The following is a 27,910-nucleotide window of genomic DNA, read 5'->3' as shown; positions in this document are numbered from 1 at the left end:
TGAATGTGTAGGAAGCTGGTTCTTGATCTGGCCACGAGCCATTGACACAAGACTATTGATTAAAATGAGTAAACTGGACCGAAGTAAGGGAAACTGGATTGATAGAGACGAAAGATACACCCCAACGTCGCTCGTATATACATGCGCAAATGAACCTTTCTTCCCCCAATTTCTAGACCCATTCGAACTCTGTTTTGTTTGAAAAAAAAAACACCCTTTCGATTTTTTTGGGCAACAGTTTAGTGAAAAACCCGTCAAAATTTTTTCTGTATTCATAAACGCCCTTTGCTGTAAGTGTAATCAGTATGAGAGAGTTGATGTTCATTTTGTTGCACTGGTAATTGTTGTTTCACCTGATTGTTTTTGATACGAAACGTGTCCTATATATTTCGACTCAATGTATTGTTGTAACCATTTGGCTGACCGTGTATTTGAAGATTGATGTTTTGTAGTGCAACAGTTTTAGATGTTTTAAATGTTGTCGTTGGCGTTCGACATAGAAATCCGCGATTTTTAGCGCATCTCTCTATTACTTACTTGTGCTACGGACAATGTGATTCGATCGATTGACAATAAAAGTCGGGTGATGATGGGATGCCTAGATGCATCTTAAATATAATTTGCAAAATTATGGCAACAGGTTCGAACTCACGCACATTTCCAAACATTCGATGTAAGTGTTTAAACAGAGTTGTAAGTAGTTAACCACTTAGCGTCGCGAGTGTAATTTGAAGATGTTAATGCCGCTGATATCGATTTTACGAATAAGGATGCTGAGCCTTAGACACGTGTTTGTGTCCCTCTGTTCTTGTAGAATCTTTCGATTATCCTTTATTTTCCAACACTATTGATCTGTTATGGGATAAGTGAAGCTGCCCCCATGTTGAAGATACCTGCACGTTTTAAACAATGTGACCTCAGTGTTTCCCTAGCGTTTGATTATTGTGACTGCATTGTCAACATGGGTACTCGAGCTGCTGCATGTAAGCAACTTTTTTTCCTTCCTGTATTTAGTCAAAGCAGAAAAGTCCCTCTCAGAATTACGATTAAATTATCAAATAACATCATCGTCCACACCTCATTCGCAAGCACGGTTTACTTAATCGAAGAGTTTCAGGTATCTTTAGATATCGAAATAATTTTCAAAAATTGCATGTAAATAAATACATATACATTACCAAGCTGGATATAATAGTGATATGTTGAATATATGTGTGCTTCTGCTTTAGGACTGCTGTTGATATATTATTAGAAACGCTGCCATACTAGATTTCGAATTATCATGACAAAAGGTGTTATTTATTTGCTTGGTAATAACGTTAACCATCGGTTTTCAATTGCTTAATTTTCCGAAGTAACTACTGTAAACTTAACCAGGATTAAATTTAAAGTTGGATATCGACCAAACAATTTTATTGCAGCTCTCTAGAGTCCAAAGAATTCGTTGATACTATTAAATTGATAAATTTATTTGGTGAATCAGCACAGCAAAAAAGGAAATTTTGGACACTTGATTAACTACCATAATTGCGAAGTACATAAGAAAGATTTTCTTACTTGTAAATGAATAGCTTTTTTTGTGCATAATTTAATTCCGATTTAAGGATATAATTTTGTTAATTATGCTTCATAATTTAAAGTAAACCATTTAGAAATAGAGTACAAGACAATATCGTTGCATTGCATTTTTCAAATATTTTTTTTTTACAAAAATTAGTGTTAACCATTTTTACTCCAAACAAAATTTACTTATTACATCTGTCAAACTGTTTTATTACGAGGCAAGTTTTAAAACACCTATGATTTTTGATGCGTAAGGTAGAACACGATTCCGGATAATAGTCACTTTTCTGCTTTGATTAGTTCAATTATTCATTTTAATATTTCTAAAAACTATATACGTGTAATATTTCTAAAATGTTTTTAATCCCGTAATAAAACCTGTTATTATGTATCCTTAAAACTATTTCGATATCTCTGTAAACCATTATAGGTAAAATTACTGTCATTCATACTTGATTATTGTAAAGTCTTAACTTTAAAAGAAAAAAAAAGATGTATGGAATATGTCTACAATCGAGAATTGTTAACGTATGTTTTAATAGCGTTAGTTAAGTCAAAATGTTATCGGACAGGTCTCTAAGAATTTAGCGTGTAGTATTTAGTAAACAATAATGGTCATACTAATAATTTTTCGAACTAGTTACAGCTAAAATCCGCAGCCTCTATGACTACCAACTCCGACTTATGCAGGGTATCCTACCGCCTCCATCAGGAGTTGACATAGCAAACACAATAAAATATTTCTCACAAACTCTTTTAAGTACGTATAACTCATTTTAGATTATACAGGACGGCCCATCGCTTTTCAAAATAGCGTTAAATCTCATATAGCTACTAGATATGTATATGGTGCTAGGTTTACAAATTACACACCAAAAAAATAAATTCGCAACCTTTTTACTTTTGTAGTGTGTCCTTAAATAGAGCCGCTACGAAAAAATAATGATAACAGTCATTCAACATACGTATGCGCGGTCATTTCGAATCTTGTTTTCAACCAGGAAGACATTTTCGCGCCAGTATGTTGGCAAAATATGCCTAGATCTCATGGATCTCTAGGATCTCTAGTGCCTAGATCGCAGGTTAAAATGTGAAATGTACAGGCATGTGCGGAAAAAGTTTGACTCGTATACATTGTTGGCAAGTTGTGCCTTCTCTTTCTCTCTCTCTTTCTCATGTACGTATTTTTAAATAATGATATAAATACCTATATGCTCTGTTCTTCTTTATCAACTTAATAACAGAATAACAGAAATCAGCTAACCAAATATTGACTCATTTTCGCACAATTAACAACATTGGACAACAGTGAAAAGATTTTTGCCTTCAAAATCTACGGCCACTATTATCTATTAGCTATATGTGGGCCACTCCTTATTTCACCTTAGAGTTAGCTTGACACTCGTTCATTCCTGTGTTTCTATGACACTGTGACATGATTTCATGATTGTGAACAAATTTGAATTCGACAACTTGTCATTTTGTGGTATTCAATTAATACTCAAAGCGTTCAATTGTTAAAATAAATGTAATAGGGCTTACAATCCTGTAAGTACTCATGTAAAATACTGCAATATCACTCTGAAGGGTGTTACATTAAGCGAGAAATTATTTTGTAGGTGTTCTTAAAGATGTTCCCAATTCCCCTTTTGAACTTCTGAAAGATCCAGAAATGGATGGAGTAAGGATGGGTCTATTTCCGAGTTTGGATTACAAGGGTCTTTACAATTCCATAATTCCCTTAATCGAAGTAGCTCCCCTAATCACCAACGGACTACATGGTAATATACATTGTATTATTATCATAGGCAATGTCGATGATGGAAGTTTTTTTAATAGACAAATTTAATATTTTCTATTCAATTTAAAAGCGGAAATTTAACTAAGCAATTTGTTTTAGTATTTGGCCAAGCAGTGCTTCAGTGCCTAGGGTGTCTACTACCCTTCCTAGAACACGATTTAATAGACAATTTACCTTATTTAACAGCATCTACCATCGCAGTTTTACCACCTAGTTTACATCAGGACATCATTAACACCCTGTGCTACTACATTCTTCCATTTACTATTAGTAAGTATCTAGAGAATATCTTCCTTTTTAGTTTTTTTTTTGTATACGTAGATCTGATCTTTTGTTCTTAATTAAAATTAAATTGAAAATTTGACGCCTGAGGATTGCTGTAATCATCCATACATCAACTTTCCGTTGCGTTTCAGCCCGTCACGATCCAAAACAGGCTGACATCTGTCAGTCGGTTTCAGCTGTAATCATGATGATATTTCAGTACTCCTCAAATCCCGCACATCATTGTCAACTATTGGAATGCCTCATGACTCTAAAGCAGAACATTCTGAAGGATATGCTGTGCGCTATAGCTTATGGCACCTCAGCGGCTCGTGCATCAGCTGCCAAATTGTTGTTTTACTACTGGCCCACTTTCAATGCGAACTTGTTTGATAGAAAAAATTTAATTTGCAAATTTGCCGGTACGATTTACAATATGCGAACCTTAGAGGGTAATTATATTCGCTGACCAATTCAGATCCCACCCCGTTTGTATGTCAAAGGGACGAATGTCCAAACGCTGGAAACGCAGAAGCGGCGAAAGTGTGTTACGACCATTGCATAGCTATCACTTTTTCAACGGACATTCCTCCGCCATTATATCTTTGTATTGAATGCGCCAATGAAATACATAGAGAACATCCCAATCAGCGATTTTTTGATATTTTACATCCTATGCAACAAGTGTCTATGGTTTGCGAGAATAAGGTTCGTATCATCTTTCTCAACAAAGGCGAGGGGTAAAAGAACGATTGTTCTAGAACTGTAGATCGACCGATAAATCAGCAATATCTATATGTTTTTCAACCGAATGTGCCTCTTATAACGGTAACCACCCGATAAGGTATTGTGAACAATGTCACAACAACAGGCATAATTCAAGGAGAGGTGGGGATCATATCGTCCATAAAGCCATACCACCTACCTGGGATATGGATCCAGAAATGCAGACGTCTATGGTTGAAGCCATTGTTAGGTCAGTGATCGCTTTTTTTCCACCATTATTACTCACATGATTACCAAAACAAAACTACGATTCGTACGTAAAACTTTCCTATAGATATGCAGTTAAAATTAGCAATTTTGAAGAACCACACTCCATTTTGGTTAATTAAAATAGCTCGGAGTCTTATTTTATTTATTAATTAAAATTTTTGTAGTTTATTTTATATCAACTTGTATATTTTTTAAGTAATATGTAACAAAAGTTTCAATTTAAGCGCTAGGGAAATCTCGATTATGAAATTTATGTTTCAAAAGTGGTTCAAAAGCACGATGCCACATTTTTTTAAATTTTGAGGTCATGGGCCTCTTCTGTAGTTTGGGTCTCGAATTGATTTTTTCTGTGCAACGACTCCACAGTTTGTTAAAAGAAGCGAAAGTCCCAGAAAACGAACAAAAGGAGGGGGACAAAAGGGACATGGAAGAAAAAAACGAGAAAAAGGATAGCAGAGAGGGAAGAGACAAGGACGGGAAAAGTCCAATACCAGCAATAGACAATATTAGCGTAGAAGAACGGCAACTTTTAGGAAGATACGGTGTGTGGCTTTTAGTGGGAAGGTGTAGTCCCGATGAGAAAACACAAGTTGAAGTATTGGGAAGACTACTAGCTATGATATTTCATTGGTTTCACATGACGGCTTATTCTTATGATGGTGGGCGACGTAATTTTAATTTTTTAACTTCATTTTAAATAAGAATTTTATAGGTCGGGACGAGAGCGCGTTAGAAAAATTAAAAACCGGCGATGTGTGCAGTTGGTTGCGTGTGATAAGCAAATCTCATTATGATCTTTTTGTATCGTGCCTTTTACCCCATCCACCAGAATACGCTAGGATTGGAGGTCACTGGTGAGTGAATTAAGCTTGGAAAGCTAAATGCAATTTCTCAAACAAACATCTATATATCTTAGGGATACACTTGCAACAAGAACCACTCACTTAAAGGAGGGCTTAGATCGTCTTTTTTGTCTTGTGCCTTACGACGTTATTACGCAAGAAATCTGGAATTATATAATGCCGCATTGGATGGAAGCTACCGTGAATGGGGTTCCCGATAAAGAACTCTCAGAATTGAAAGTAATACTTAGCAAAATTTTGGATACGGAAATGAGCCCGTTGGGTTTTAACGCGAAGAAAATGTACCAATTCGTAGCATTGAGATTCGATAAAACCAACGCCAAAGTACAAGAGCAAGCACTTAAGTGGCTGCAGGTATAGTTTGTTCGCAAATATAAGAAACTGATAATCTCTTATTAAATTTTATTTAAATAGTAATGGCAGATTTGTTTAAATAGCAGCTAAATTTTAGAGGCAATTGAGAAAAAGTTGCTATAACTGACACAATAGTAATAAATGTGTCACTATGCTTGATGAGAAGAGCGCTTTTTAAATACAAGTTCCAGATTTATAAGCAATAAATATCTTTATCAGAAAATTATTTCCAGAAATGTGCCAATAATCACCTTATACGTACAGAGTGTTCTTTAATAGTGCGTCAATACTGAAGGGGAGCCCTTTTTGAGAATAAACTTTTATATAAATGTATGTTCGAAATGTCTTCACTTTTGAGATAAGTTTGGTAAGCTTTTCAGGAAAAAATGTTTTTTATATTATCTAAGAATCTGAATATTTTCTTTGGATAGTCCAGTTATTTTTGCATAAAAGCAATCACCGGTTGCTACAAAAGTGCTGTACTTTGCTACACTGACTAAGTTAGAGTTTCTAAACGTCATTCTCAATTCTAAAATAAACTGTTGGTCTTCTAAAGCATATTAACTTAATTTATTCGAGTTTTATTATTTTGTTGAGTTTTTTTTTCTGTAAATAAATCCAGATACCATAACTCAAACTAATTGTGAAAAAAAAATAGTTAATCTATAGGCCTGTTTTTTCTACCAAGACATTTTACTGTCTACTACTAGTGTAAAAATTCCTCTTAACACTTTAGAAGATTTGAGGCAGTGAATAGTCATACGAAACTATACCGATTACGCCTGGAATAATTTTGATAATTAGTGAAAAAATAATAAATACGAAATTTCTTAAGAAGTATGATGTTTATTTAAATTACGCAAAAAAAAACTCATGGGATTAGTTTTATGCTGAACTAACCAAAACTGTGCAAAGGAAATATTCTCCTGAAAAAATACCAGCAGCGTGTCATTTTTTCTTCAAAAATATGCGATATAAATCGCGAAATTACCCCGCTGGTAAATAATTTTAAAAAGTGTGTTAGTGAAATGCGTCTAGAATGCCTTAACAAAGATACCTTGAATAGTGTTTTTAATGATATACAAAAATGTACTGAAAAGTTCGCCACCCCGTATCACAAAAGTTACGACCTTAGTTATTTTATCAAAATAGCTACAAAACTTCTGGATTTCGGTTTTTGCTTAGTCGAAATTGTTGACGTTTCGCCAATCATCCTGTTGGTTTCTTCAGAGCTTGACTGAAACTGGCTCGCATTTGACTCTGTACCTGCTTATATATTGTTTGAGGAAGTAAATGAGAGGCATAAAACATCGTCTCGGATGACTGATTCCCATATCGGTGACAGGTAAAGACCTGTTCGCGGCTAGGATTGTTAGGTTGCTTATAGATTACTATAGACTCTCGGATTTTTCGTTGGTAGAAAAATTGATTACATGCAAGAATTTTAGTTTCATCGAATAAAATTTTATATCCGGTTTCGTGATTGTGTTCGGCAACGGCTGATGAGTGTATTTGTCTTCAGGCTCTTTCAAAATATTCTTTGCCGCATATGCATGAAATACTGTAAACTCTCAAATGGATTTTTGGACAAGTGGTAAATCTGGGTTTGACGTTATATTTCTTTAGAACTTTTCATATGTGATCAGTGATGTTTTGAATGTAAGGAAGAACAACAGTGGCAAGTGTAGGATTGTTTTGGGCCTCATTGCTGTTGGAAAGTTGTGGTGAAGTGTATTTTGTGATGGAATGGAGAAGAGCAGAGGTAACGTGTTTTAATTTTGGGTTCAATGACACGGGCTATGATGATTTTTGGGTCGGATGGTGTTGTAACAATGCATTAAGGTATCAGTTCGACTCAACAAAAACCGACTCAGAAAAAAATCCAGACGTTTTGTAAAAACTATTACAGTAGCCAGTTTGTATATGTATAGTTATTTTTCCATAGACGCTTACGTCACTTGAAATTACGACCCCATTGCACCTGTTATTTTCCATATTCGGTGATGGTGTAAGTTTTATGAAGGAGGGAGAAGGCGAGAGTGGAACCATACCAATACAACAACCGGCAGATCTACCTCCAGCTACTTCAGGACCTAAACGAGATTCTTTATGTATGTTAGGCTTCGATCGAGATATCCTTCTGCAGGATTTAATCGTTTTAGCAAGAGAAGACATCCGTCAGTGTGACGATTCGGCAAAAACATCTATATCTGACGAAGAAAACCCAGCCACCAAAACCCAATTGGAAACGGATGCGGAAAATAACCTTTTCTGTTGCATTTACATGTTAGATATCCTGTTGAAACAGATGGAACTACAAGAAATAGATAAACACACTGGTCTGAACTCCACCTTGTGTCGGAACGTTTGTCTGTTATTAAAAAGTATGGTAACAGCCGCGTGGATCGGTTCCCACAATTGCTCATCGAAAACCGAATGCATTTACTGCGAATGTAGTATAATGTGGCATCAACTAGCGTATGAATTGATCATATATCTATCACCCGTTACTCTAGCGCATCCTCCGGACGTAAGAACCAATTTTATTACTTCAAACTTGTTAATATCGCTGATTTTTCCAGCCTCCTATTGAAGCTGAGAACTCGGATGACGTTCACAGTAGAAAAAGTCCACCCGAGAGTGATAAAAAAGAGAAATCAACAGACGTGGTTCTTAATATGCCGATACCCGAAATGCATTCCGTCGGAGGTGTTTTGGTTCATATGCCCCACGTGTGTTCTGTACGAGTATTAAAGAATAACTCAAACCAAGTCTATATGAAAAATTGAACATTTTGGTTAAACATTTTGACTTGGTTTGAGCTATAGTTTTCATATTACCTCTGAAACGTAGTTATCCGTTTTAGATTATGACTGCTACCGTGGAAACTGTTTCGGAGCAGTTAGATCTGGCTTCGATTATGCCAGCGGAAAAAGTAGTGTCGGCTGTTGCTAGAGCTATTACACTGTCGGAAACGGATATCGGTATGACTATTTGCTTTACGTTTTTAAAATCGGCCTTCTGTTTCTTAATGTCAAAAATTTGCGAAAATGGAAAAAAACATCTATTTCATGTTTATTTATTTAACGAGTTAACCAGTTTACAATTAAATGTAATAAACAAGTACGAAGTAAACAAAATGAAACTACTAAAAAAAATATAACAATGAAACAAATAACAATAACAATCTAACCGTACAGGAACTTTAGTTTTTTTTTTTCAAATTAGATGGAAATGAGCAGAAGTTGTAGACGAACAGAACAAACTTCGATCGAATTACATGGTACAAGCATTATATCAAGCTGCAAATACACTTCAAACAAAAAAATTAAAATATAAATAAAATAATCCACATAATCTTTTGGCAAAAATAACAATATCGTTCTCTATTAGAACACTTTGTTTTAAATATACAGGGTGTCAAATTTAACTTTTTTAAATCTTATTTAAGCACGGTGACTGTATATTCTATGTTTTGCCATATCTTTGCCATATCTTTCAAAGTTGCCTATCTTCCACCATTGCTCAAGGCTGCGATATTTTTTTTTCATATTTCTTTATGTTTAGCTCATTATTTAGAGAAATTTTAAAAGTGAAGTAATAACTAATGCAACAAGAGTTTTTTAGTTGAGTTTACTTAAATATGGCAATAATTATATTATTATTTATTTAAGTTAATTAATCTGAGAATGTAAAAATATCTAGTGAAAGAAGCTCCAAATTAAAACGAAAAAAAAAGTTAAAAAAAACACCAATCTAACTACGAAAAATTAACTCCAAATCCATTGCCTACAATCTGAAATGCACCAAATTTTATATAGATATCTCACAACACACAAAAAATAACACTGACACATACTTGCGAATAAATATATGATTCAAGGATTGACGTATTTTTTGGTAACATCCTGTGTATGTCTAGGATTTTTTTTTTCGAAATAAACCTAAAATTTATTTATATAGAGCTCAAGATCAATATCCTAATAAAATAAGAAATTGAACTTTGAACTTTGAACTTTTATTATTATTGAACTGTACATAATATAACCTATAAAAATCGAATTATTATTATTATTATTAAATTATACAGCTATCTAAGAAATAGGTAGCTTACCCATAGTTATAATTTAAAAATATACTAAAAATAAAATCCATGTAATATAGACATTCTTGATTTGTTATTTTTTCTACTTCCTTTATGCTTAAAAATAGTGAAAACCCTGAGAAACAATATAAGTGGCTATAGAAAACAAATTTGATGTGTAATATAATTCCAGTTATTCTTTATCCATTCATAGACGATCTCCATACAAAATTCATTTTTGTTTTTAAGTTCAATTGGTAGTAAATTATAAATACATTTAGCTATAAAGCTTATATGACGCTGAGTAGTACTCAGACTCAATCCCTGAGTTATTACACTCTCAGAAGTAACGAGTTGTAATATTATATTTAGAGTTCGGTCGAGTACCTTTTCGGTATTTTATGAATAATTTTTGTTCCAAATTGATAGAATTTGTAAATCGCTCTTCTAATCTTCTAATAAATATGAGTCCCTGTAAACAATTTTTTCGACATTCGACTAACGGTTGCCACAAACAATCTTTTAGTCAAGTAATCATCTACATGAATTTTAAGCTGGGGTCAAAGTTTTTTAGAGAAAAAGGAATATAAACTGTTTTATTATTATTTGATGTTAAGCGATTTTGGTTTTCGCGGAGCAATTCTTGAAACATGTACATAAAAAAATGAGTACAAAGTAACAATTTATTACGTTCTATGTCACACAAATATGTTTCATCCCAAGTGAATTCCCGACATATGAAGTTAGTTTTCGGCATTTGAACAAACATCAAGCAGATAGACAAAGACAGAATTCACTTTACAAAACAAGGCACACAAGTAGACGATGTCAAAGATACTGAAAATTGATCAGATTCTGTTTGTAATATAATTTCTTTAATTTAGCAAAGAACCTTTCGATTTTACTGGAAATAGTGTTGCTTTGTCCTAGATAAAGTTCTTCGGTTTAAGCGACACTATTATACTTCGACCAGAATTATAGTGCTTTTACAACCGACCCCGTGATTAACTTTCTATGTCACTTGTTTTTATTGCTGCTCCTACTTCCCCTTCTGAATTTCTTATAAAAGTGTAAACATTGAAAACAATCGGTTTTTTTATTTGCTGAGGAGTCTTCTAAATTGTCATTAGGTTCGACTACCACCTCCATTTCGTCTTCCAATTCTGCGTTGTTTTCCATGTCTTCTTCTAACATGAGAATATCTGTTTCATTCCACATTTTAAAGTGTTAAAAAATAGGTACCTGCAAAAAATGTTTAATTGAAAGATTCTAATAAATATTTATCTGTATTCTTATGACGCACCTTTATCTACCGTGAATAAAAAAGACTGGTGTTGTTTACAAACCGAAGAACTATGTAGAAGACACAAAAATACAAGAAGAATGTTGTTAATCGACAGGCACACAAGACAAAAACGATTATTCTCAATCTTACCTGTAAGATAAATAGACTACAAATACTTACCCTTACTCCTTGAACTCTCCAGTGAAAACAGCGTCGCAAGGTCAAAGCTCGAGAATCAGGTACATAATCCGTACTTACTAGAAGGATTCCATTCAAATACCTCCGTAATATATACGAACATGTTGCAATTTAGATTAAACTCTCAAGAACCATACATATCACCTGATGTTAAAATAGTCGCTTCTACTTATTCGAAAATATCCCGCAACATCAATGTTAATCAAATTAAGTTTCAAATAAAAATTTCAAGTTTCTACAAACGTTCGTTACGGTCCATCTCAGGCAAGACCTACTTAAAGCAGAAACAAAAAGTTGGAATGGGTTTTACCACGGTCCTGCGAAGGTCTGCAGTTAAAGTACTGTAAAATACTTAAAACGTCAAAACAATAAATGCACTATATTTTTGGTCGTACAATACATGGATATATACTCGATCGTGATATTTTATTTTGGTATTTATAATCATTGTCTACAATTTTATTTGTATATTAAATCAAATGTAATTTAAATACCATTTCAATGAATAAAAATTAAACCTTATTCTCAAAATAATAAAATATATTTCATATAACCAGATTTAGTTTACAAATCACTTTTATTCCATAACAAACAAAATAAAAATTGATTAGTTGCTATTGTTTGATTGTTTAGTAGCCGCTACGGCATCCGTGGCGAAGCCACAGCCGATTGGTGAACACAATGAAGCCACCGAATCAGATTCCGACGAAGGCATGGATTTTTGGCAAACCTCGCAGGGAAAATTTAAATTTTCAGTGGACGACTTGCCTGAGCCGATACAATATATTCACCAACTGCTTCACGAGCTATCCAAAGTAACCAAACCTGACATTTTATATTATATGTTGAAGTGCTTAAACGTGTTGATCCTCTACGGTGATGCTTGCACGAAAGCGTCTAAAGAACACAAAGGGTTTTTCATTTGGTGCCAAGAGAATCTTATTATCAAAAAGTAAGTTGCCGAACAATCATTCTAGTAGTCCGCAAGTAACATTTTCAGCTTATGGAATTTATTAAATTCCGAACACTCCCACATATGCCAGGAAGCGGTGCCTCTACTTCTTCATTGCATTACTTTACCTGCAGGCCCAGATGTATTCTGGAGAATAATTCAAGACGACTTCCACAACCAAGATTGGAGAGTTAGGTTCACAGCTGTGGAAAGGGTTACAGTTTTGGCTCGATTTATGGCTGAATGTCCGCTAAGAAGCCAATTTCAGTTGCAAGCCGCATTAGCTAACGCATTTTGTTATCTAATTTCCAGTATGGACGACAATAATGTTTACGTAGCTCAGAGGGCTACGCTCTATCTGGGAACAATACACGATTTCGCAATTAAGGTTCCTGGTGGGTGCAGTTTCGATTTTGGCATTATAAAGTTGCGTTTTTTTAGTCTCTCATTATGTGTTTGGAAACGCAATTCGACTCAGTAATTCTCGATAGACCGATGGTGTTACAATCGGTTTATCAATTGCACAACTCTATGAGTGAAAGAAAAATTTTAAATTGGGATTTTTTCCTTAATCGTTTTGATACTTTATTTGTCGAAGCCCAGATTGCCTTAGAAAAAGTTGGTGATATTTCTTACATTAGAGGTAAAAAAAGCATAAAGCTGAGGAGTAGAAATTGCGTGACAAGTCTGTTGCAGATTTAAAAAATTCAGACGTAAACAGTGAAGCCTTTGTAAGAAAATTACATAGAGCTCACGACGCTCTATCCGGACTTAACGAAGGCAGTATAGCGAGCTCTATAAAAACGCTGAGCGCTAGTTTTGGAACAAAGTGGCCTTATAAACGTACGATGTCAGCTCCAGCGTCCATCATCCGCCATCAAGAGAGCAAATCAGGTAATATTCTGAGTATGCGCGTAGGATTTAATGTCAGGTTGGGCGTGTTCTAACAGCGAATTCAATGAACATAATTATTTATAGTGTATATTCCTGAAGCCAAAGAAAAAGTATACAGTCGTCAATATTCTGCGCCGATTTTGAAAAGAAAAAGTTCACGTTTTGGATTGGGTCAGTTTCTAGGCACTAGTAACAACATTCCAGGTAGAAAATAGATAGGGTCTTGCTTAGTGGCAGCATGATTGTGAAAATTAATTGACAAATAAATGTAAGTCTCAAGCGAAGTACGCTTTGATAATGCGTACGTCTTAATGTTTGCTATTGACCATATATATCCCGCGATATTGCTACAGCTTTTTATGCTACAGCAAATGGAATTTTATTAAAATTTTATGTTTTCAGTGGTCATTTTTAATTTTGAATTTCTACCTCATAGAAAAGTGTCTATAATTTTTAAAGGCCTCAAACGTCACAAATGATAGGCCGATATTAAACCCAAAAGTAAATTTTTCGTCTTGTATAAAACAACAACAACTTATAGTATTTTTATATTTTTACATACTTAACATTACTTAATAATAAAAGTACATACTTTAATCATAATATTACTTTATGTATCGATATAAAGTGTATTACAAAGCTTTTCACCAGTTTTTAATTGGTCCAAATTAGTCGACTATTTTATCAATTTTTTTTAAATTGATTGTTCATGAGCTTGATCTTAGACCTGCGAATGTAAGGGTTGCATCACTTAAGTATTGTTATTTGTGGCTAAGCCCAATAAGATATTTCAAATATTTTAAATTCTTTAGTGCGATGAATTGTTATTGAAGACCCAAAAAAAAATTGTTTACTCCTTGTTAGTCTGATTTTCTATCGAAAGTGTTTGCGTTGCCTACATATTTTAAAGCTCTAAAGCCTCGGATTTAGTGCGGTGTACAATTTTAAAGTTAAGTTTCAAAAATAACATTAAAAAAATCAAAAATAGCAGCAGCTTTTTCAGCTTTATCTTTACTCTTGCTTCTTAATGAAGTCTGCATTAGCTTTAGGTCTTTGACCTCAGCGTCAAATTTCAAATTTACAAAGTATCCAGCTAAGAAAGTTTGCTATCGATAGTTACTTTTCGTTATAAAGGAATTTAAAGACAACCTAATACGACTAGTGACATGCGTCCAAAGGCAAGAATTTACGTGAATTTTGTTCAGGGCTTGGTAGAAATAATGTAGCGTGACTAGAATTTATATTTACGAGTTTTTGCATTAGTAAATTTTTAGACAGCAGTTTCCCAAAGTTAAGTATAGCATGTAAAATTTAATAATTTTTAAATTTAATAACGTAATTTGATTTATTTTATTTTGATCACACCGAGTACATATTTTATAGTGGGATCAACAAGCATGACAGATGCACGCGTTTTGATAGCTAAAGTTTGGCCTTATAAGAGTGTGATACAAAAATTTTTAATTTGCATAGTTAAGAAAATCGAATAATGTTGATCGATTACACACTCTTTTGCATACGTCATTATGGGTTGCATTTGAAGAGCGTATATAGCATTAATATAGAAAGCGCTTGGAATACTTAATTGCAAGTAAATGAAAAATCTAGCACGAAAAACGATTTTAAATATTTCTTTCGTCTTGCAGATGGCCATATGCATTCTCTGAATGTCGTAGATGATCAAAATTTATCAACGTTCCTTCAAAGAATAATTGATTTGGAAGAAGCTGATAAGGAAACGATGCATCTTTTAATATTTCTTTTAATGCAATTCCTATCAAGGTCTGATCAGGCTTATCCGACCGAAGAAAAAAGTTTGAATAGGACGCAAACTATTGTTCTCAAACATCTTTGGTTATTGTTAGGTGAAATTAAATTGCCGTTTGAATGAACACTTATTCCTGCCAACTAGTGTAAAAGACATTATTATTTTTAGGGTATAGTCAAACGGATCGAGGAATTTATCTTCCTCCGCAAAATTTGAGGGCATCGCCGGCATTTAGTGTTTTTCTTTCGAATTTACCGCAATTGATGGACCAAAACCATCTCATGGGACGCATCATTTTACCCACGTGCTTGATTCTGTTGCAATACGCCCCTTCTCCTTATTATATACCTAGTGCTATGGAATTTCAGCAGCCTTTGTATAGTCTATGGGTACTAGAATCGCATTTCAGGAGGCACTGGCTTATGTCGTTGGTAGTTCTTTTATACAAGGTATACGTTTTTGTAATTTGCATGATATCTTCGTAGGATCATTGATTTCTTATCCAAACAAATGGTTAACGGTGGCGAAAATTTTATAATGATGGTGTCCGCATCTGATGGGAAGGCGGTGCAATGAATGCGCTACTGACTTATTAACTTATAAACTTATCATCTAACTCCGAAAATGAATTTACAAAAGGGTAAATGATATTCATCACATTCCCAACCGGTTTGGTTAAGAAATCATATCAAGTCCTCTTACTGAGAGGCCGATGTATATAGTGCTGGCCTTGGGCCGATTTGGTTTCAGTATCAATATAGTCAACAACCACATTGTATTCAACTGGCAGCACTAATTCGTATCGTCCTAAACACCTTAGATTCGCAGCATCACCATTGCAGAAGAATACCAGCAACCATCATAATGGGTCAACAAGCACCAAGATCCAGAGGTAGTTGACCAACTCATCATTCTCATTAATTCATTGGTTTTCACAAGTATCCCTCTTACCAGTGCACTTTCTACGTTTCAACAGATGTTCTAAGAATATTTTGTGGAAACCTGATATACACCATTAACATCATTTCACTTCGTTTTAGATGTAAGTCAACCATCTTTAGGTGCTGATATTGATCATCCTGAACGTACCACTCCTCCTTTGTCACCAATGTATTCTTCCGATGGTCAATCTATTCAAGTCTCGTTAAGCTCTAGAGGTGGTAAGGTGCAAGTTTCATATACAAAACCATCTTCTATAACGAGTATGGAAACGCATTGGGAAGAAGTGAACCAAATTGCTTCGGATAAAAGATGGGATAGAGGTTTTAAGAAACAACCTGATAAGTTGAGTCTGGACGATGATACTGAATCGGAATTAATCCCGATTCCGGAAAGCGATATATCAGATAGTACGCTCCACGGAAGTGTTCAAGATTCTTTCGAAGAACGTAAGTAATTCAAAATTAATTGACAAGGTTCGGGTCTTTTGGGCTCAGAATATCCGTGGTAAAATGCAATTACAGCTTTAAGTGATAATTCTGGTCCAGGCAGCGGGAAACAGCTCATAGAAAAGGTTATGATAAACCGTTCACCGAAGGAAAGTGTAAACAGTTTAATTGAAATGAAGAGAATATGCTCGACCAAAACGCGACCAACGTGGATCATAGGTAGCGAAGACGATTCGATAAAATCATGCGATAATAAAATTCAAGAAATGGGCAAAGCAAAAATTGATCACAACAAGAACTTCTCAAGAACAAGATCGACCTCTTCCACCGCGTCGATCAACTTATCAAACGGTTAGGTGTTTCGGGGTTGATTAATAGTAATAAAATCGACTTTCCGTTTTAGGATCGACGTTGCTGCCAGCAAAAACAGTAACAACAGCGTCCCACAGGCACGTTACTTCAACATCAATGGATACAGTTCATATAACGAAACCAACGCCTCTGGGAAGATATAAAAAAATTATCGAACCCAGTATAACACCAGTATGTACGCCAATATCAGACTGCGATGACAACCCGAAAAATAACCAGTGCATTCTACCAACCCCCTCCCTCGAAAGACTGCTACCGATAGGACCAATAACATCTCCAGAACAGGATGATGTTTTTTTGCCCTCAGAACCGCAACTGGAAATTCCAAACCAAGAGAGACTGTTACCCATTGGTCAACACACCAAAGATATATCGCAATTGGTGGAAAAAGTGAAGCAAGTTCTTAACATAAATCCTCAATTGGGGATCGTCATGAGGAAAAGTGCAGCACACGCGGAGCAAAATCAAAAACGCCAAGAACATCAACCCAGTACTTCTCAAACTCACAGTCCTAGAAAGCTGATTAAGCAAGTCGCATTAGAAAGTCCTCCCAATATGTATGACAACGATGATGGCGGATTGGAGCATTATCTGAAAACTATCAAAGTGGAAAACCAAAGTTAGTTTCGGTATAGTTACTCTTGATAGGTGTTAAACCTGATTTAATTGCAGGAGACGTGATTATGAATCACAGACAAAGAATTAGGAAAGCTGGGCCGTTCTCTATGAATTCCTACCAATCGCACAATCCTAAACGACCCGGAACCTGGATAAGTCCTCACGTGTCACCTAAAGCAGAAGGTATGCTGACATATCAAAATAACTTGTTATAAAGAAGTATATCACCATACGTATTTAGTTAACTATGAGGTCAAACAGAGTTCCTTCAGAATAGGCGACGAGTGCATGAGAGAAAGGTGCTCAGAGTGTGGAATGGCCAGAGAAATTTATAGTGACGAAGAAATTGGTCTTTGCATTGTAGCCCTCGGGACTTTCATACATCGAGAACCCGGCATAGCAGCCCCTCTTTTGCCAGATATTTTAAGCATAGTAGCAAAGTAAATGTCAACGTGATATATCGCTGTGATGGGTGGTATATATTTAATATATTTTAGAGTAGCAACAAATACCTCTTACCCATGGCAAAAAGAAAGCAATATCCACCTGCCTGGAGGGGCAGTAAGTGTAGCCCATCAATTTTTGAGATGCGTTCTACACCAACTAGCACCCAATGGTATATTTATACAAATGTTCCAAACCAAAGTACCAGGTAACGTTTGCAATAACTTTCTCGAAATATTTTTGAGTAACTCGAAATTTCCAGAACATATAAGACTGCAATTTTTTAAAAGCGTTATACAGGCATTGGTGGATTTCAACGAGCTAAATTCTATCGCTCCCTTACAAATTTTATTAGAGGTAAGATGACGAATTATCAATTTCGAGTGCAATTACTCGCTTTTTAGACTCTTAATTCGAAGAAAACCCTACCGATCGAAATAATGCCCATAATTCTCCACAACATGGCTTTGTATTTAAATTGCTTGCCTCTAGAAACGTCTTTGGGCTCTACGACGCCAATGTGGGGCACTGTTTTGCAACAATTGGAAATACTTTACAGAAAACTTGTATTTCTTTTGAACGTATTGGAGGACGTAACACCGCTCCTTACGATTATGACTTGCATATTCAAATTGCCGTTGATAACACAATTTAAGGTAACGAAAATTTGAATCACCTTGTACGACGTACGTGTTTTTTATTTCCAGGCCATTTTGGAACCGTTTTCGAAAATGTTAAGTTACGCTATTCAGTTTCAAAATTTGAAGTATAACGTACTAGCTGAAATTTGTTATTTATGCAACAAAGCTTTTACGAAGGTATTTTTTGATGATAATATTCGAAAAAAAAATACCTTCTACTTATTTTCAGGACAGGGATAAATTAATTTTAAGTAGAATGATTGTTTTTGAATTGGTTCAAGTGCTTAAATTCAAGACGACAATACCGGACTCCAATCTACTCATGCTGATCAATTTAATTTTACAGGTAAATCGAAATTGTTTTTTAATAAATATTCCAACTCGTGTGTTTTAAACATTTAGGATGTAGGTGGTGCCATTCCGTCAAATGTAGTAATAAAATCCTGTTCCTCCCCTTTGGCGATCGAATTTTGCCCCACTTACACCACCGGAATATCGGAATGTATGAAGATGAATTTAGGAGATATTTTAGAGTTTTTGTCAGACTTCCACACGATCTCGAAAATGAAGGTATCTCGTTAAATAGATATTATAATCTGTTCTCAACTGCGCGTTACTTTCAGAGTTATTGTAAAGGTGTCGGAGTAGGTCTTAATGACGATACTTTAGGAGGTATTATAAAATGTAGTGTTGCCCAATATTTAGCGCTAGAAGTAACTAAAGGTAATGGTAGAGACAATAGAGCTGTCACAAGATACTTCCCTTGGTTGTACAACACATCGGCAACTCAGCAAACGTCAGTACGCGTCGCTAGTAACATTGCTTATTTCAGATGGGTTTTTTTTAGGCCTAGGGAATTTATAGAATGCATAGGCCACATCAGACTTCTTTCCTGGTTATTGTTGGGTTCTTTAACCCATACCGCCTTACAGGGTTCAAATAATACGAGCTTGATTTCGAGCCAACCCATTCCCCAGGAAGCTTCGTGTCAAATTGCGGATAATATTCAAGTAATCATGTCGGGTTTTGCCGAACAACCAAAAGCGTCGGTGCTACATATGACTTCCCTTTTTCATACATTTATTTTATGTCAGGTATCTAGGCTATATTGATGATCACTCTAAGGATTTAACCTGAAATATATTACAGCTTTGGACTATATATCTCGAACAAAGTTTAAATCAGCATATACCGATAACAGATGCTTACAATGTGACGATGAACGTTTTATTTGATTTTTGGGGAAAAGTGACGCCCTGCATACTGCAGCTTGTACAACAATCTAGCAAAGTACGTAGTGTTAAAGGGATAATAGTTCGCAAAAATTTTTAAATGTTATTTCCTGTAAGATATTTAGGTATTACCGTTCCTTTTTATTTATCTTATTATACAGGGTGGTCATGAATTATAATGGAGAAACGTTAACAGCGTATTCCGCAGATAAAAATAAATTAAAAATGTCCTAAAATGCTTCACTTCGGAGATATACAGGGTGTTGAAATATTGCCAAAAAAAAGTGATACGATAATTGCATTTTTTTTCTCGAAAACGGATAGTTTTAGCTGAAAATCAATTTAGTTCTGAACTGATTAGCGCATCTAAATTTATTTTTAAAAAAATGCGATAAACCATTAGCGTACCACTTTTTGTTATTTAAAAGAAAACAGTCTCACGAACGCCACTGGTTAATCAAAAAACAGTTTATCTATGCTATAAATTTGTTGTTAAATGGAAATAATAAAAGAAATAAAAAAAAAGAAAAAAACCGGAAAAAATGATTGTTGATTTATATGAACTTTTTTTATTTAATTTTATCTCCTGAATACGCTGATAAATTCCTCAATTATAGTTCAGGCCAGTCTGTATAAGGGGTATAAATTATTTTTTTCGATTTTATTGGAGACTGTGAGGGATGCCAACTTTTTTGAGAGTCGAATATTTACAAAAGCGCTGTAATGTAATATTCTCTTATTTGTATCAGTACTACTGTTTTTTTTTGTAATTAAGAATTACGATGGGAACTATTATTCCCTCATTTTTGAGAATAATAGATATTGTTTTAAAACAAATTATACTCCGAATGAATTTATAGTTCAGCGAAATTGTGAGTTTACATTTTCTAAGTATGTTGGAAGCACTTATCGAATGCCAATCGACGTTCGTTTCAAAATTGCTTCCCCTTTGGACCCCCGTACTTTCGTCTAATCACATCCAGGTAAAATAAGATTCTGGAGAGTTTTACGGTATCTAAAACATCCCACAGTGTTGTTAAATATTACCTATTTTAGTTACCTGGTCACCTGCAAGTCAGACTGCAGAACTGCCGGAATTTTCCTCCCGTAATATTTCACGATATATCGAACGACAAGGTGAAAATTTGTTACTCAAATAATCCGCTACTACTCAAATGGCTGCAAAGGTTGCAGTTCAAAATGGGGCAGATAGAATTGCAGTCGTCGACGGCCACACAGTTTTATTCATTGTAGTTGATAGCGATAAGTATGTCATATACAGGGTGCTTATATACTTACCATTCGCATTTTGTAGGTTTTTTTTTGTTATCCATAAGTACTAACTAATGAATTGTTATGATTTTTATATGAATGAAGTGGGGCGTCCTTTGTCATATTATATCCCGTTTAGAATTGCATGCAAGTTATGAATCCAATAAACCGCCTGTACAGCAACCAGGCACCTTGTACATTTTAAAAAAACTAGGATAGGGTATTATCATATGTGAAATTTTTTATATAAGAGATTCTTGTTTAACCTTTATAACAGTTAACTGTTAAATATAAATTGAATAAATGTTTTTATTAAAAATTTAAATAAAATTTTAATAAAACATACGTTTAGGAAAACAGTATTAGTTATTAACAGAATAATTCTAGCTATAATACAAAACAACATATTTAACAGGAATATAAGAAAACATAAATGATATTCTATGTCAATAAACTTCACGTCTCAAGGAATCCATCCCTTCCTTGGTTGACTGTAATCCAAGGGGGTGCAACTGAAAGAACCGGAATATCATTAATTTCCTTCCAGGTAACAGACAAAACAATATAGGTCAGACATGTGTCATCCTCACTTTTGCTTAACATCAGAAATTGTGTTGGTATTCCCATGGACCCAACTTTAACTCTCTTTTTTCTTGCATATTTGATTGCCATAAATTTTTTTTAAAGGAGCAAATAAAGATGCGCCTAAGTTTTCTTTTTTTTTAACAAAAAAAAACATTGTTCATGATTACATAGTGACACAACTTTCTTGCTGTATAGTGAGTAATTTTTTTAACAAATGCGTTGTTTAAAAGTTTTATTTTTGCGAATGCCTAATACTTATGACAAAATAAAGAAACCCTTTATGAATCATTACCTTATCGAGAAAATATCCTACATCGTACTTGATTTGTTCCCTAATTTTGCTTTCATCAGACATAGTATCGCTACTTCCATGAACGGGATCTTCCATCGGTGCTGATGTTCTGCTTTTCAATCTTCTAAGTGACTCTTCTGTTTTACATACAGACCTTAAAACTTCTTGAACTAAACCTGAATAACTAAAGAAGGAATGGATAATAAGTATCTAAAGTTTTCACAAGAAATACTCACTGTCTAGTAATTTGACTAATAATACTGTCTACAATTTGATCTAATAGTTCATCAATTTTTGATTTAAATTTATTGTGAAAATCAAGTATTGGTTTAACAGCTTCAATCATATAACTGCTAGCTTCTTTTGGTGGATATCTATTGGTTCTTCTATACAATCTTGGAATGGCACAGACATTTTGCAGGTGTCCTATACATTCGGAAACCTTTGCTTGTACTACACGGTCTTGTAAATTTCCTTGTACTCGATTAATGACTTGTTTATTACTATTAAATATCTTTAATAAAATATGGGACATACTTTTGTTAATGATAGAGAACACTGTTTTATCAAGGTCAGTGGCAGTTTTAAAGTGAGGTGCTATCAATCCTTTCAAAATATGCAGATCAATTAAAGTACTTATAATCAGGTCATCATAGTTTTCTGTTCCAGGAGGAAAATGTCCCTAAAACGATTGATAAAAACCTGTGCTCCACCATACCCAAAAATACTTACATCCAACAATTTTCCCATAAGTTTGGTATAACGAGACACAGCCATCAAAGATAATCTTAAGAACTGATCAGCAAGTTGGTCAATATAAACATCATGTTGGAAGCAGGATTCTATTGTATTCCATAATACTACTGAAGGTTTTAACTTAAATGAATGTTTATTTTGACTAGACTGAATACTTGTAAGTTGAATATTATAAATTTCCGTTTCAAAAGAGCCTGCGATCTGTTGAAATTTAATTTCAAAATAAACAGGCAGATTAAATCGCTTTAGATGATTTACAAATGAGGCATTTTCTCTCACTAATTCTTTGTCACCACATTTTTCAGCAATAAATTGAAGCAAATTCCATGTGCTTATGAAACGCTTTTGAAATAACTCTGGATTTCCAGGAGCAGTAATATGTGGTAGACCTTCTCTTGATTGTTTATCAAACTCTCTCCAGAATGAGTTTAGGACAAAATTAAAACATTTTAAGTCAGGATTTTCCTCAATAATTTGTGTAAGCCTATTGACCTTGGATTCTAGAATTTTTACAACTTCATTATATATTTTATCAATATTGTAATCGCATTTTTCTAAGTAACTTTCTGAAAAAAGTGGCAGCAATTCTGGCCTAAGAATGTGAACTTGAAATGTAGTTTGTGCTTCTTCTTGTTTTTGTAAATTCACATACATTCTCAGGCATTTTAAGAGTGTTCCTGTATCACTCTTCTTCAAAGCAATCATAAATTTTTCATTCACTTTATTAATAAGATCACTATCAATCTTAAGACATATTTTGGTTACTTCTGGTGTTACCAAATTTAGTTCTTCTAAATAAATTTTTTGGAATGAATAATTATTAACTAATCTTTCCAGTGTCAATAAATTCTCTGATGAATCATAATCCACTGTACTCAGAACACTGTTTATGTATGAACAGCATTTTATTAATCCCATTTTTAAATGCATGTGGTTTTGCTTGGCATTGTTGCATTCTACATCCTCCAAAACTGCTTTATAATTTGACTCAGCAGACTCCACCAAACCAAAAAGGGTCTGCAAATTTTTATTTCCATTTAATACATAATCATATGAACTGAATATCAAACAAAACTAAATGAGAAGTGTCTTACCCTGATTTCTTCCTGTAACTGACTAATAGGCACTGTTAAATTGCTAATTTTGGAATTCAAATTGGTTAAATATTCAGCTAAATTCACTATAGCTTCTGTTTCATTCTTTAAAATTTCACTCATTTTCCCCTGAAGTTCATTGCCATAATTTTTCAAATCTCGCAAAAGGGATTCTAAATCTGACTTTTGAGTGTATCCAGCGAGACACTGGTCTACACTAAATTGATCCTGTGCAAAAGTGTAAAGCAAATTTATGTTAATAATCATCAATAAACCAGCTATTTTGTTTGTTAGATTACCCTAAAAAAAGATGCTTTCCACACTTCCTTGACATCCATATCACCTTTGAAATTTTAAATGACTTTAATTTGTGATAAATTTTCTTTTTCTTTTTTTTTCAAAATTAAATTCCGTTTTGGAAAATTGAAATCCAAATTGTGGTTATGTTGATGTTCATATTTGCTTACGTTTAACTGACACATTTGCACACATATATTCTGCAACAAGCGCCACCTACCCAAATTTCATGTGTATGATGATTAATTAATTCTATAGATTTCGCAGGGATGGTGCCACTGGCATTTCTTTTTTTAATTTGAATTTTCGAAAAAGCGTGATCCTTTTTTATTTCGCTTTTTTAGTTCAAAAAGAAGTGTAACAATCTTTGCATCCGCGAAGTGGTTCAGTTGATAGTGATATTCGACTTCTATAGTCACGCGTGAGATTTTTCTTTGAAAATATAATGGTATTTCTTGCAAGTCAGTTATCCGCGGAAGAGGAAGAAATACGTCGAATTTTAATTTCAATTATTTGCCTTTACGGCAGTGAAGGTTTGCCGCTAGAATGGGTTGATCAAGAATTTTTTAAAAGTTGCGGCTTTCCCATACCATACCAAAAATTTGGGGCTGAGAGTTTAAAAACTTGGTTAATAACGCTCCCAAATGTATATATTGTAAAAGATCTGGATGGCAATGAGGTTTTAGTGGAGTACAGCCCCAAATCACAGCATATAAAAGATATGGTTTTGAAACAACGAAATGGACATAGACCGCCGATAAATAGAAAAAATTCAGAATGCAATAACTTAAGGTCCTATAAAACTAAAAGACGCTTGAATAGCAAAAATTTACCTGAAGGCTCGTTTATTCATACATCAATTAATAATGCATCTACTATTGATATGGATAGATACGAAAAATTTGAGGAACTGGTAATTTCAAATTTCAATTTGACGTCATGGTATTTTTTTTTAATATGTTTAATTTAGGAATCAATGCTTCCGTTATTTTACAAGCATCAGGCACTTGGGGATGACTTTTTCTTGGATATCGCTGATATGAAATTAGGGTATTATGTACCTGAGAGAGGTACGTAGATTGAAATAACCTTATATTTGTAATTTGCTGTTAATTATCTCCGTAGGTCCTAAAACATGCGGATTATGTTCATCTGGCCAAACAATAACAGCTTTAACAGAGAAAGTGCGAATTGCTGCACATCTGGCTCCGAGGGTAGTCGTCATGATTGGATTTCAGGATCTACTTCTGGTGAGATTGTTTGTTTAGTTACCAACGAATTTCCTTTTTTTTTGTGTTTATTATACATTTTTTAACAAATTTAGATATTACTGAATTAAGAATCATTAGAAATAGCAACACCCCAAATGTCATTGAAAAATGTTAATTAAAAAGTCACTATTTAAAATTTGATTTGTTTTAAAATTTGGAAAATTCATGAAGCTAACATTCAAAAAAACATACTGTGTGAACCGTCGGTTTTTAAAAAATGAATTTTAACACTAAACTACTTGACGCGATACATTAACGCATTTCAGTGGAAAAATGTGCAATTTACAATGTCAAAGGGACACGTTCTATAAATAAATCTAAACCTCTTTTAGGGCCATAATATACACACCATGATATCAGATTTAAGAGAATTAATTATTGAATTAAAAAAGAAAAATACGCGCGTGACTCTTATAACACTGATTCCATCCCCGAAAATGCCAAAAAATCCGTGGTATAAAACAAGACAGGATATTTATAACAGAGCATTGCTGGATTATGCTATGGACCCCGTTTTGAAGTGCAATGTAATCGACATGGACACGATTTTTAGAAAAGAAGCCCAGACATTTAAACAAAATTTGTAAGTTTTTATTTTTCCATGTTTATTTCATATTTCAAACGACTTTTTTTTAGTGGTCGATGGTATAAAATTTCAAAAAACGATCCGTATCAGGTATTTTCTGATTATGGGCGAAAAACATTTTTGAAGGCTTTGAAACTGTGTTTAAAGGAACAAATTGAATATGGGCACTAATAAATTTTTTGTGTGTTGTTTTTTGTGTCGTCGTTAACTTAAAATTGATTTAAAGTCTTATTAAATCAATTTTTCTTTGTTATGTTTGATTATTTGTGTTTAATAAAACAGCTATGGTACCATGCGTAAAACTGCTTACCATACGTTGCTTTATTATGTTTGTGTCAACGGTATTTATTTTTTCAGTGTGACAAGGACATCTGTGATATTTGGAATAGATTATAGGGTATTGTTAATGCAACCACAACACTTTTAAGATTATTAGTAACTAGTTAGGATTATTAATATTAGATAATTTTAAGCCGATTTATGTAGTTTTTTTTGTTAAATGTAAGTACTACCATTGCAACCCAAATAAAAACCATTATTAAAAAATATATTTATTTCTGGTTGTGAAAAAGTGATCATATTCTAATTGATTAACACAAAATCATCTATTCATGATTCAAAACATGGAGTATCTCACATGTAAATTCTTCTCAGATCAGATGCCGATGTAATCATGTTGCATTGGGGACATAATTTTTTAGCTCCCAAAGTTTGCAGCCAACATTGTTCACAGTGAACATGCCAGCAACACACTGAGGTAACTGGAGTACGGTATCTCTCCATACATATTAGACATTTGTAATCTTCTTCTCTACTTTGTAGTCTGGTTTCTAGTTCTCTAATCCTTTTCTTTAAAACATCTAATATTGGATCACCTTTTGGATCTGTTGCATTCCCATGTTTGACATCTGACTGCAAATGCTTTAATTCACTTCCCACAACAGCTTTCCTTAAAGCAGTGTCTTCAGCACTATCTTCACATGGCAATATGATGTCCCTCTCTGAATACTGGGGGGAACCATATATATCCCCATCCCCATCTACATTTAAATCTTCATCTTCGTCAGTTCCTCCTATTGAGGTTCCTAAAGTGGATACCCCACCTGGTAAAAGACTAGTGACTCTAACTCTGGACTGTCCAGCCCATTCATATTCTTCAAAAGACTCAATATCAATATTTTCATCATTATCACTACCACCTTGTTCAGACCTACGAATACATTTTTCGACATGTGCTGTAATTTCATCAGAAACATCTTTATTACAAATTGGACAAATAATATCTTCAGCTTTTCTTTTTTTGGTTTTCACTCTTTGTCTATTTTGCCTATTGGATCGTACTTTTTGATAGGTTTCTCGATTTTTAGCGCCATCGTTTTGCGTACAGCTACTGGAACCATTGGAACTGCAGGGTATGCTTTTACCATTTATTTTAAGTTTACTGGTGGGCAGTTTGTTGAGCTTTTCAATTTCTACATGAAGATGACAATCTATTTCAGATTGTCGGAGAGTCAAGCTACATACAGGGCAGCATATAGGATCTACTTGTCTCTTCTTTGTTCTACATCCTCTTCCGCCTTCTTCAAAACTGAAACTAGTTCCAGGGACTTGAACATTTTCGTCATACATTTCCATTTTCTTTGGTGATAAACCATGGAAAATGCTGAATGAAACATTTAACTGGGATTTTGATTGTAAAGAACCATTTTTAGCTGGTAATTTTGAAGATGTTTTCGGATTTCTTTTACGATTTGTTTACATTTTTAGGTTACATCTATCAAAACAACCCCCGAAAGATAGATTTTGACATTTAAGCGCTTGGCGGTCAATTATGATACTATGGATTTTGAGTGCTGAACATTATCGATCAGCTGTTTTTGAACAGGCTTTAATCTTGACACTTTTATTTTTGAATTTAGGATTAATTTGAAAATTAATGCTTGTAAACATATCATAAATTGCAAAAGAAAATTAGAGATATTTCTTGTTTTAAAAGTTAATCCCCATATCTTTTAAAATATATATTTGGTTCTATGAGGG

At 34.1% G+C, this 27,910-nt stretch overlaps 4 protein-coding genes across 8 annotated transcripts; 2 read left to right on the top strand and 2 right to left on the bottom strand.

Moving 5' to 3' along the window:
• The first annotated feature begins 209 nt into the window (after positions 1 to 209).
• LOC132708816 (protein unc-79 homolog) lies at positions 210 to 21,242 on the top strand. 4 transcript variants are annotated; one of them, XM_060681413.1, is made up of 38 exons: positions 210 to 290; positions 2,204 to 2,323; positions 3,183 to 3,344; positions 3,464 to 3,634; positions 3,781 to 4,050; positions 4,107 to 4,336; positions 4,390 to 4,604; positions 4,991 to 5,283; positions 5,337 to 5,478; positions 5,541 to 5,841; positions 7,787 to 7,952; positions 8,004 to 8,371; positions 8,424 to 8,582; positions 8,708 to 8,825; positions 12,042 to 12,360; positions 12,409 to 12,748; positions 12,802 to 13,003; positions 13,057 to 13,254; positions 13,339 to 13,425; positions 14,901 to 15,119; positions 15,191 to 15,471; positions 15,773 to 15,914; positions 16,063 to 16,410; positions 16,486 to 16,761; positions 16,814 to 17,401; positions 17,455 to 17,583; positions 17,642 to 17,840; positions 17,898 to 18,052; positions 18,107 to 18,201; positions 18,249 to 18,500; positions 18,552 to 18,662; positions 18,715 to 18,831; positions 18,888 to 19,055; positions 19,109 to 19,281; positions 19,333 to 19,579; positions 19,635 to 19,775; positions 20,578 to 20,700; positions 20,774 to 21,242. In XM_060681413.1, exons 2-38 carry the CDS (start codon positions 2,248 to 2,250, stop codon positions 20,969 to 20,971), a joined length of 7,779 nt encoding a protein of 2,592 aa, XP_060537396.1. In that variant the 5' UTR covers positions 210 to 290; positions 2,204 to 2,247; the 3' UTR covers positions 20,972 to 21,242. The 4 variants fall into 4 exon arrangements, with proteins under 4 accessions (XP_060537396.1, XP_060537394.1, XP_060537393.1 ...); XM_060681411.1 differs by lacking the exon at positions 210 to 290 and adding an exon at positions 539 to 673; XM_060681410.1 differs by lacking the exon at positions 210 to 290 and adding an exon at positions 539 to 983 and having other exon boundaries at positions 7,787 to 8,371.
• Positions 21,243 to 21,344: 102 nt separating this feature from the next.
• On the bottom strand, positions 21,345 to 24,184 carry LOC132708766 (conserved oligomeric Golgi complex subunit 2). Its single transcript, XM_060681325.1, has 6 exons — positions 24,016 to 24,184; positions 23,717 to 23,944; positions 22,599 to 23,639; positions 22,103 to 22,548; positions 21,867 to 22,050; positions 21,345 to 21,501 (listed from the first exon to the last, which is right to left on the bottom strand). Exons 1-6 carry the CDS (start codon positions 24,052 to 24,054, stop codon positions 21,436 to 21,438), a joined length of 2,004 nt encoding a protein of 667 aa, XP_060537308.1. The 5' UTR covers positions 24,055 to 24,184; the 3' UTR covers positions 21,345 to 21,435.
• Positions 24,185 to 24,422: 238 nt separating this feature from the next.
• LOC132695581 (uncharacterized) lies at positions 24,423 to 26,387 on the top strand. Of its 2 annotated transcripts, XM_060659912.1 has the most exons (5): positions 24,423 to 24,926; positions 24,984 to 25,083; positions 25,139 to 25,263; positions 25,617 to 25,867; positions 25,921 to 26,387. In XM_060659912.1, the coding sequence occupies exons 1-5, from the start codon at positions 24,459 to 24,461 to the stop codon at positions 26,039 to 26,041; spliced, it is 1,065 nt and encodes a 354-aa protein (XP_060515895.1). In that variant the 5' UTR covers positions 24,423 to 24,458; the 3' UTR covers positions 26,042 to 26,387. The 2 variants fall into 2 exon arrangements, with proteins under 2 accessions (XP_060515895.1, XP_060515896.1); XM_060659913.1 differs by lacking the exon at positions 25,617 to 25,867 and having other exon boundaries at positions 26,228 to 26,387.
• Positions 26,388 to 26,431: 44 nt separating this feature from the next.
• On the bottom strand, positions 26,432 to 27,806 carry LOC132708839 (E3 ubiquitin-protein ligase Rnf220-like). Its single transcript, XM_060681455.1, has one exon. The coding sequence runs from the start codon at positions 27,503 to 27,505 to the stop codon at positions 26,504 to 26,506; it is 1,002 nt and encodes a 333-aa protein (XP_060537438.1). The 5' UTR covers positions 27,506 to 27,806; the 3' UTR covers positions 26,432 to 26,503.
• Between the last annotated feature and the right edge of the window lie 104 nt (positions 27,807 to 27,910).

The sequence above is a fragment of the Cylas formicarius genome, unplaced genomic scaffold (genome assembly GCF_029955315.1).
Source record: "Cylas formicarius isolate icCylForm1 unplaced genomic scaffold, icCylForm1.1 PGA_scaffold_12__32_contigs__length_19106922, whole genome shotgun sequence".
Classification (NCBI taxonomy): domain Eukaryota; kingdom Metazoa; phylum Arthropoda; class Insecta; order Coleoptera; family Brentidae; genus Cylas; species Cylas formicarius.
Note: the sequence above shows the minus strand (reverse complement) of the source record. Positions and strands in the feature narration are given on the sequence as shown.

Bases quoted from the DNA above. Each gene is read 5' to 3' on its own strand.
- LOC132695581 (XM_060659912.1), top strand. From the start codon at position 24,459: ATGGTATTTCTTGCAAGTCAGTTATCCGCGGAAGAGGAAGAAATACGT. The intron at 25,264-25,616 runs GTGAGATTGTTT...AACCTCTTTTAG, and splicing joins GATTTCAGGATCTACTTCTG to GGCCATAATATACACACCAT. The intron at 25,868-25,920 runs GTAAGTTTTTAT...ACTTTTTTTTAG, and splicing joins CAGACATTTAAACAAAATTT to TGGTCGATGGTATAAAATTT.
- LOC132708766 (XM_060681325.1), bottom strand. From the start codon at position 24,054: ATGGATGTCAAGGAAGTGTGGAAAGCATCTTTTTTTAGG. The intron at 23,640-23,716 runs GTAAGACACTTC...AAAAATTTGCAG, and splicing joins AGTTACAGGAAGAAATCAGG to ACCCTTTTTGGTTTGGTGGA. The intron at 22,549-22,598 runs GTAAGTATTTTT...CAATCGTTTTAG, and splicing joins TTATGGGAAAATTGTTGGAT to GGACATTTTCCTCCTGGAAC.
- LOC132708816 (XM_060681410.1), top strand. From the start codon at position 881: ATGTTGAAGATACCTGCACGTTTTAAACAATGTGACCTCAGTGTTTCC. The intron at 5,842-7,786 runs GTATAGTTTGTT...ATTTTTCCATAG, and splicing joins AAGCACTTAAGTGGCTGCAG to ACGCTTACGTCACTTGAAAT. The intron at 19,056-19,108 runs GTATCTCGTTAA...CGTTACTTTCAG, and splicing joins ACACGATCTCGAAAATGAAG to AGTTATTGTAAAGGTGTCGG.
- LOC132708839 (XM_060681455.1), bottom strand. From the start codon at position 27,505: ATGGAAATGTATGACGAAAATGTTCAAGTCCCTGGAACTAGTTTCAGT.